The sequence below is a fragment of the Ostrea edulis genome, chromosome 3, assembly GCF_947568905.1.
Source record: "Ostrea edulis chromosome 3, xbOstEdul1.1, whole genome shotgun sequence".
In the NCBI taxonomy this organism is placed as follows: Eukaryota; Metazoa; Mollusca; class Bivalvia; order Ostreida; family Ostreidae; genus Ostrea; species Ostrea edulis.
The window spans coordinates 10773882-10783670 of NC_079166.1; the positions used below are offsets into that span (position 1 = coordinate 10773882).

The window sequence follows — 9789 nt, forward strand, 5'->3', positions numbered from 1 at the left end:
TGCTTGTTGTACATGTGCATTGGCATGCCGCTTCCTTGAAAGTTTAAGTTCTGTGTATTCTCTGACACCACTTTATGGTACATGGACGTGATACACGAGAAAAGAGCAGTGTGATTTTAGGTAATTGAAATGAATTATGGAGGACAGATTTGTTCATATGTTTTAGATATGAAACTACACAATTTGATAAGTACATTGGAGTCAGCAGTTGACAATAATGAAGAATTTGTGAACGTTTGGTTTGTAACAATATTTTATACAGATATTTGTTTGCCATTCTTCAAAAAAAAAAATGACGCTCGAAAATATAATGATATTCATCAGCTATTTGACCATTGTTACAGATATTGCAAATTCTATATATATAAATACAATTATATTTTGTATTTGATAATTGATTGATTGTTTGTTTTACGTCCCGTCGAAAAATTTCACACATATTGAGACGTCATCAGCTGTAAGTGAAGTACCACAAATTTAAATCTATGCTTAGCGCTCAACACCGTATCAATAAGTATTCTTTATCGTGTTAACGTCAGTCGCGACACAGCACTTCCATTGTTAAGGTCATATCCGAAAGACCCGTGATTCTCACTTCTCAATAATTAGCATTTTCTCTAATAGTTGGCTTTTATCCTTGAATTTTTATATTCAAGAACTTTGATAATTGTATCATTTTGATATTTGTTTATTTCATTTCTCTCTATTTCCTTTCCTGTTTGTTTTATATATATATATATATATATATATATATATATATATATATATATATATATATATAATTGCAATTGCTTTGCCCTTATCGGCTTTCGTAATTGTTTTGGATTGAAATAGGAACCAGTTTAAGTGCTGAGTGAAATGCCAGATTTGATAGTCGTCGTCAATACTTGATAGTTTTGCTGGTAATGCACTGGCACACTGAATACAATCTTAATGAAAAGATAGACTTCCTGTTATTCTTCAGTGTGTTTATATGGAATTTCGCGAAACCTGCGCTCAGAGAGAAAACTTTCGGCGATAAATCTGAAACTGTATTTATGATATATGGTCCAGCGCATAGAAACTACAGGTAATTTTGCGCTTTATAAATGAATAAAATAATAATAATAATATATAATCTAATTTGGTGTCATTATGAAGGTATCTAATAATAATAATGCAGGAAAGCCTACAAAGTTAAACAGCGAAATTTGAGTTATCCCGAATTCTCTTCGATCGAACGCAAAAGTGCAAAACGACCCAAACTACCAGCGATATTGGGACTGGGTATATCACGTGCCTATTGGCGAGTATTGAAACGATGATGCACCGGAAGAAAATGTCTTCCTCACGTTGATATTCAGCTTCATTGTGGTTGGTCCCTTGAAGGTAAAATGCCCAATTTAGTAGCCTAGCGAAAACGTATAGACCATCTTATACTTGATGACTGAGATCGAGGACCAGAGGACCAAAATGTTACCTTGAGCCCTAGGGCTTAAGCAACGTTTTGATCTGAAGGTCCAACAATACCCATGCTGGCCAAAACCCAATCAATAAATATTTTGTAATATCCTTCAAAATTTGATTTTTTTTCTCTCTGATGCACATTTTATATTGCGCGCGCAGTTCTGTAATGTGACACGGGATCACTTTCTCCACACAGTCTGCATGATCTCATATCTCAAAAATGTCCACATCCTGCAAACGAATTCGAACACTTGACCTGCCCATCGTCTCCATACACAACCCGAACTAACTACAACTTTCAGTTTGATGATTTTATTAAAAGAATTTCTTCATGGAGTAAAACTTCACATTGACTACATACATGTAGTAAAGTTTATTGTTAACTTCCTGTGGTGTAGGCCTATAGCATATGAAAAATATACTTATCCCTTTGTGGCTTGAATAGTGTCTAAGAACTAATTTAATAAAAAGGTCTCCAGGGGGGCGGGTTGAGGAATTGCGGTTACGGGGGCACTACTTTATGAGGTAGGGGGTCTGGGGGTCGCTTTGAGGCCCCCAGTCGGTCCAGGGCGCCCCCGGAAGCTCCTGGATTCCAGGGCCGTAAATTAACCTTCAATTTGGAGGAGGCAGGAAATTAGGCGGGGGTCTGGGGGCCTGGGCGGCCCTCAGACGCTGAGCACATTTTGTGCACACTGAACACGTTTCGTGCAAAATCCTTGATTCTAGGGCCTTCTAAGATGTTACTTGACTAACTCATTCTAAAAGAAAGATTTGGAATGCTTTTTAAGGGAGGTATCATGTTCTTAGTTATTGGAAACAACATAAATTCTAATGAACTTTAAATTTTAATTTTTTTTGGCTCAAAAGTTGGAGGAGGCAGCTGCCTCCTCCGCCTCCATGTAATTTACGGCCCTGGGATTCTACAGATTTTATAGGGCTTGAAATATGTCTCCTATTTAAGTCATTTGTACTATTTGCTATTATTCTTAACAAGGTGAAATTAGTCAAATGACGCAAATTTTTCTAAACAAGATACCATGATTTACCTAAAATTTGAGTGGGAGGGGGGGGGGGGGGGCGGGGGCGGCTGCGCCCCCCTTAAATCCACCAATGGTTTCGTATAAATTTAGTTAATCGGCGATAAACCGGAGTTTGAATGGACGTCATTAAAAATCTCTATAAAACATCAAATAACGATTTATCATTGTCAAAAATTTGAATTCATTGGACCTCAAGAAAGCACGTATACACTAGTGGAGGGGGAGGGGGGGGGGGGGGAGGGGGAGAGATAAAGATCCTATACAATAGAAATAGTTACACATCTTTCCATAAGCATTATAAAACTAGTGAAGCAGTTATGGGTTGATTTCATAATGAAAATGTATTCTTTATTAAGATATAATTAATCATGTCTTCTCAAATAGAGCAAATCATTACAATGAATGGGAAAGGAGAAATCTACAGAATGTATATGGGAGGTTTTCCGGGGGGCGGGGTAAGCTGGTTATAATTGGGGGATACTACTTTATGCAGACCTAAGTGTAGTTATAAACCAGTCTCCCTCTTGGGGGGGGGGGGGGGGGGTACTATACAACATTGTATTTTTAGTTGTGTGGTTTTTTTAAAAGATAAACCTAATTTTAAAATCAAAATGAAAATAAAACTCACCATCTGGTATGAGAAATATTTATTTCATTCTATCTAAAATAATCAAATGATGACATATTAAATATACATGTATAAATCGTGTCGTTCTGTTTCACCATGTTATGTTGCGTAACACGCACTTTAAACGCCGTGTCCTGGCGTTGTTTCGTTGTCGTACCGGCATGTTTCACACCAAGAGTAATGAGAAAGGGTGTTTCCCCAACAATAAAGAACATAAAACGACCATCATGTTGGATCGCTCCGTCCCGCGAAGCCATAACGAGTCCTTTAAATACCTAGTTAGTGTGATGATTGCCGTCGTTTCATCTCCGCGGAATGATGTCGTTGTCGTGCCCTCTTGATTGTGTTCCTAATTACATGTCTTCTTTCCGGAAAACGCACAGGTATCGCTTAGTGACCTGTCTGATTTCTGGATTTCGTTAACCAGCGATAAGAATGGGGAATATCCTAATTTTGTTAGGATATATATGCATTCTGCGGAGTATAGCAAGGGGTTTGTATATCTTTATTTTGAAATTCTGTGAAGATCGATTGATATATTTCATTGTACATGTAGGTATGTGACTTTCAGATGATAAAGTATCTTACGGAAATAATTTGTAATATTTTCAAATGTGTAAATATGACGGACTGTTTTTATTTTCAGCACAAAAATCATGCGAATCAAATTTCATGAACAGTAAGTAATGCATACATTTATTATTCAATTATAATGTAATATCCAAAATTAAGACTGATTTGTTTTCTTACAATTCCAATATCTAATCGGATTGGTACACCTGAAGTTCCTTAACATATTGCGGAATCGAGATCTTAACTGAAGAATATTGTATTTTATCCCCTCACCCCCACCCTCCACCCCATCTATAATTATGCTATTTTGACATAATACAAAAACTAATACAGCAGTTTTGATACGGGAGAGATTTAGGTTTATCGTGCACGAAAAGGCGCCACTCCGTCCAGAGCACCTTGAATGAGTTCATCTATTTTCAAGGGAGGCAAAATTACGTAATCACAATCAAATTCTGTTATCTAGTATTTGAAATGCATGCTCTGTAATATGCATTAGCTCTAGAAGGACTTTCAATGAAATGATTAATGGCAGTTAGAGATTCTTGTACATAGCTTTGAAAATATTAGTTAAATCTTTTTGAGAGTTTGTTCCTTACATACCCCCATTCAAGTCATTAATGTGCTAAATTATTTCTTTCAGCCTCCCGAATTTGTGTATCCGGACATACTTCCGGTGATCTGGTGATGTTTGATTTTTCTCCATTCGAATCTGCTCGAGCGCCATCTTGCGGCTGTACAATATACATCGCCGCCGGAAATCGTTTGGAATTTAATTACGTCTTTGCACCAGGTTACTATGGATGTGGCTCCGCTATAACGATAACTCATCAGACCATGTCCACCATCCGATGTCTGCAGGGGGCGGAATCTGTCACTGTAGCGCCTGGAGATTCCGTCATGGTTCAGATATATCGGGAAATGGAAATCTTCGATTCAAAATACTGTTACCTATTACGCGCATGTAAGTTTCCCATTCAAAAGGATTCAATTTGATTTGCCGAGTTCCAACTTTCTTTGGAAGTATACATTATGACATAACGGTATTGAACGATCAAGTTGAACATTATTTATCAACTTCTCCATCGTCAACGTCCCATATTCATGCAGTAAATAATTCATTACTTCCTGTAGATGGATTTTCTGCTTCTCAACTCATTCGATACAAGAGAGCATGCCCTGGTATGATCAATTTTTAAACCATGGCAGGTTACTGACAAATAAGTTGATGTTACAGGGATTTCAACAGTCTGGTTTATAATCAGCATTTTGCAAATTTTGTTATCGTTATAATGATTCGCAAATACAGCTGGTCATTAGGTCACATGATCTTTGACAGTTTTCATGCCGTTCTTTGCATACTGATTTTGAATACATTTACCTGATCAAGATGTAGGCCTCACGACGAGTTTGACCTGTCAACACAGGATGCTTACTCTTCCTAGACACTTGATTCTACTTCTGCTGTTTCAGGGGTCCATATATACACTGTACCATACTCTCAATTTTGTATTCTTTATACGATTTATGAGATTAAGCACTGCTCCTTATCTTCATTTTTCCATTGCCTTCAATCTAATTAATGGTAATATCATTTTGATTGGCAGATCAGTTAAGTGGTCAAGACAGGATCCCTGGGTCTATGATTGTCGTATGTAGCCAACCGCCACTTCCTTCTACCACAACACAAATCGCCACCACAGCTACCAGTACCACAGCACACCACCGCCACACCACCAGTGACGTCATAACCTCACCAGCAGAAAGCATATCAACTGAAATTCATAACAGATTTACGACATCTCGATCCTCGGGTGTCGTAAACATCACCAGCACAGTTCTAGTCTCCACCTCAGAAGTAGGGGTGACGGTTGTGTCCAATACCACTGGGAAGATTGGAACAGGCGAAATTCAACACGCCGAAAACAGAGAGCTGGCCCACTTTCCATGTATGTGGGTAAACGTGTTCTAGACATAATTCTAGCGAGTTCCTGCCAGTCGGATTTCTTTTCCGCATGCAACTTACGTAGAAAAAAAAATTATATTAATTCTTATTTACCCTTGAATGTTTTTTTTTTTCATATATGATTATTTTTTATCTTTATACAGGGGAGATAATTACACCTCTCAGTATCATTATATTTATCGTCATTGTTGTCATCATCGTCATCTTCAAGATCAGAAGACGGTAAGCATCAGTCTGACTTAATGTTCCACAAGGTATCAACTTTTATTTCGCTTGCAGCATCTAACGAGAATTTTTATGTTGCATATTTTTATTTGATCAACTGGAAATAAGTTGAGATTTCAAGGGATTTTTATTCTTTGTAAAAATAACTTTCGTAATATTCATCACATGTTAATTATCATTAGCAAGCACATTAGTCTTGGTCGATGAATTGGTGTTTGAATGACTCAAGATAACGACATTTTGTTGAAAAACTGCATCGTTTGCGTTTGGTGTGTCGGATAGGACAAACAAATAAGAATGGTATCAAAAACCAAAGACGGTCGTCGTAATGGTCCATAAAATAGTCGGCTTATTAGGCGCCACCATAACGACCCTTAAAACTCTAAAACCGCTCACTGATTCAATTTCAAAGACGACATATTGAACCAAATTGAAATATCACCGCTTCGTCTCAAAAGCCTAAACACACGACATAATGTGCTGTTGTTACTTCTTCAAATACAAGATGTCTGTTGTTTCTACACACATTAATCTTATTCGCAAAGTCTGTCAATTTTGTTTTAATGACGTTCAAGCGTTCAAAATGACAATTTCCTGAAACTGACTGTAAATATCATCATCGTTTTGTCACACGATAAAGGAAGGAATTAAAATAGATTTCAAAAAATGTCACATGAAATGTTACCTTGGTAATGAATCAATACCAACTTTAATAGTTGTTTATGGGAATTTGTAAAATTTTCCTAATTCAAAACATTCATCGGACATTTAATATCCTTGCGCATATCATCCCAAATTGTAATAAACAATCGTCATTTATGTTTATATCAATATTTAGTAACATTGCAAACTTTATATTATGAATATTAGTTTACTCTTTCAAAAAATACAATGTACTACAAAGAAAATAACGTTTTCAGATAGATTTAGTTCCTGATGTTAGAACTGTGCTTTTTTTTTTGTGTTGAAGGCGATATCTCAAATCCACGTACAAGCCAGCTGAGACAAGGACGACAAGCTGGGCATTCAATCAGCCATCACTCAACGTGTCCTCTCCAAAAACATCAACAAGCTTGAAGACAAGGATAGAGAAGACAGACAGCGGTGTGTATTCTACACTGGGGGACAACGACAAACGCTCAACAGAATCAGTCCATAAAGCCACAGAAAAATACTACAAAGAAGTCAGCATCGATCAAGCAATCGTTGATTCTGAGGCCAAGAAAAAGAGAGAACAGGAAGAAATGGGGGTGAATAACGCAGGATTCACCGACGACAATATTCCAATGGAGGATTCTCCGAAGGTTAACCGTTCGCATGAATCCTCGGAAAGCGATCTGGCCAACTTTATAAGTAATATGTATGCTGAGGACTCTAAGAATCAGAATTATTTTCTGGAATATAACGAACAGAATATCTCTCAAGACCAAACTTCTGAAAACTATTTCAAGGATCCAAATGTCTCAAACTATGAGCAGTCTGAGCATGCGTCACATGTAGCAGAGGAACAGGAAGTAATTCCGCCACTTCCTATCGATACTGGCTACGTTATCATTGATGTTCTAGCAAAAATCTAGTAATATGTTTTAAATGAATATATACCATCATCTGGATGTTTTCAATAGCACTTCAAGTTGTACACCTGGATAACTGAGACTGTTCACGCACAATTCAAACACATGGGGATGTTTCCATTTCCTCTGACTATTTCACTATGTACTTAAAGCTGTTTTATTATAGTGCATCTGGATGAGTATTTCCATTGTGAATTCTGATATCCTCAGAAAATGTTCGATTGCATGAAATCCTGCAATCCTTGGATCTTTTAAAACACCTACATGTTTGTGATTTACATGTATCACATTTCCTAAAGCATTGACATTTTATACAGCGGACGGCAACGACTACAGAGGAGGTGGGGAAAGGAGGACATTATGTTTCCATTCTATCTATCAAACACTCTTTGGTCACATAGTTCTTTCAGAAACTTATCACTCCATACAGAGAACAAACTGCTCGTTGGATAACTTTACATATAAGTATACCGGTACATACGAGTAACAATTGTACATTTGTTCCTGTCTTTAACAATATTTTAAAGGATTCAAACCGGTGAATTTGTCCCGCGGTTTCTGATTTATGTTTTGGTTGCTTCCAAAAAAAATCAATTAATGTACATTTTGTCTTAAAGAATTGTAACTATCCTCAAGAAGAATTGATTCACTTTTCTTCTTATATGTCAGATTGGCCCACAATAAGATGGATTGATTGTGTAGTGTTTAACATCCCTCTTGAGAATCTTTCACTCATACGGAGGCGTCACCTCTTCCGGTGAAAGGCTGCAAAATTTAGGCCTATGCTCGGCGTTTACGGTCTTTGAGTAGGGATGGATCTTTCCTGCTGTGACGAGGGGCCTCGGTTTTTAATGTCTCATCTACAATAAAAGCATAAAGCATTGTTACATATTGATATATATGTTCAGAAAAAAAACATCTATATAACTTCTAGTGATCAAGTATACCCCATATTATTCGCCCCTCCCATTTCATAGCAATGGACTAGTTCATGTGTGTGTGTGTGTGTGTGTGTGTGTAAAACTGAACTTGTAGACACTCTACAGACCACATTTTATGCTCGATTGATTTAATACTTCATATGTGGCTTTGTTATCAAGAGAAGGAAAATACCAATGATTTGGGGGTCAAAAGGTGAAATGTCAAGGTCATTAAGAAACTTCATAGAAAAGGCTTGTAGACTTTCTACAATGCACATTTCGTGCTCTAATGATTTAATACTTTGACTACGGATTACTCCGTTTACCTCATCAGGATATAGGGCTCACGGCGGGTGTGACCGATCGACAGGAGATGTTTACTCCTCCTAGGCACCTGGTCCCACCTCTGGTGTGTCCAGGGGTCCGTGTTTGCCCAATTATCTATTTTGTATTGCTTGTAGGAGTTATGAGATTGATCACTGTTTCGTTATCTTCACCTTTCATGTACATGATGCTTAATAATTATGTAGCTTTGGTATTAAAAGGAAACAATCCCATTGATGTTGGGATCAAAAGTCAGGGTCACTAATAGAAAAAGCTTGTAGACACTCAGTGCGAGAGGATAGGCCTCGCCTTGTGGAGTACTTGTTAACATACACCAGCATCGTCACAAAGTCACACTTGAATTCACACTGACAGTGTAAATTCAAGTTCAGAACTGTGTGCTATAACCCACAAGACACAAGTAAAGCAATCTTCTGATGAACAACAAGACTACGCTTTTGAGATAGAAGACTTCTATTCTTCAAATTCATATTGAAACATGTTTATGTGGTATACATTTGAGTTTGTGTGAAAGACTCCTGGTATTCAAATAAACCGGAATTAAAAGTCACGGGATTGCATATAGCAATTTTGTGGCACCTTCTTCTCAATAACAGCAAATCATAACTCCTATAAGGAATACAAATTAAAAGATTGGTAAACACTGACCCTTGGATATACAAGAGGTGGAATCAGGTGTCTAGCAGGAGAAAGCATCGGCAGACGACAGGTCACGCCCGCCGTGAACTCTATATCTCCATCAAATAAATGAAGCAATCCCTAGTCAAACTCAGTAAGCAAGAAACGAACTAACAATCTGTATGAAACATGCCAGACAGCATCTTAATCAAATAAGAGGTTGTATTGGCAAACTAGATCGATATAACGACAATAGAATTTGCAAACTGCTGACTGTAAACGATACTGTTCAATACCTTCCTTTTGTTTGATAGTAGCCCGTCTCTATTTAAAAACTCATCATACGCAGAACAAGCTCTTGCGTATCGAATCATTTGAGAGACATATACACCATAATAATGGTAATATGGTTGATAATGGAATATTGCTGCATAAACATGGGAAGTTGACGATG

At 37.4% G+C, this 9789-nt stretch overlaps 1 protein-coding gene across 1 annotated transcript; it reads left to right on the forward strand.

The window, feature by feature from the left end:
* Positions 1–3269: 3269 nt before the first annotated feature.
* Positions 3270–8868, forward strand: LOC125675222 (uncharacterized). Its single transcript, XM_048912741.2, has 6 exons — positions 3270–3607; positions 3761–3793; positions 4331–4651; positions 5295–5636; positions 5797–5875; positions 6849–8868. Exons 1-6 carry the CDS (start codon positions 3550–3552, stop codon positions 7453–7455), a joined length of 1440 nt encoding a protein of 479 aa, XP_048768698.1. The 5' UTR covers positions 3270–3549; the 3' UTR covers positions 7456–8868.
* The last annotated feature ends 921 nt before the right edge of the window (positions 8869–9789 follow it).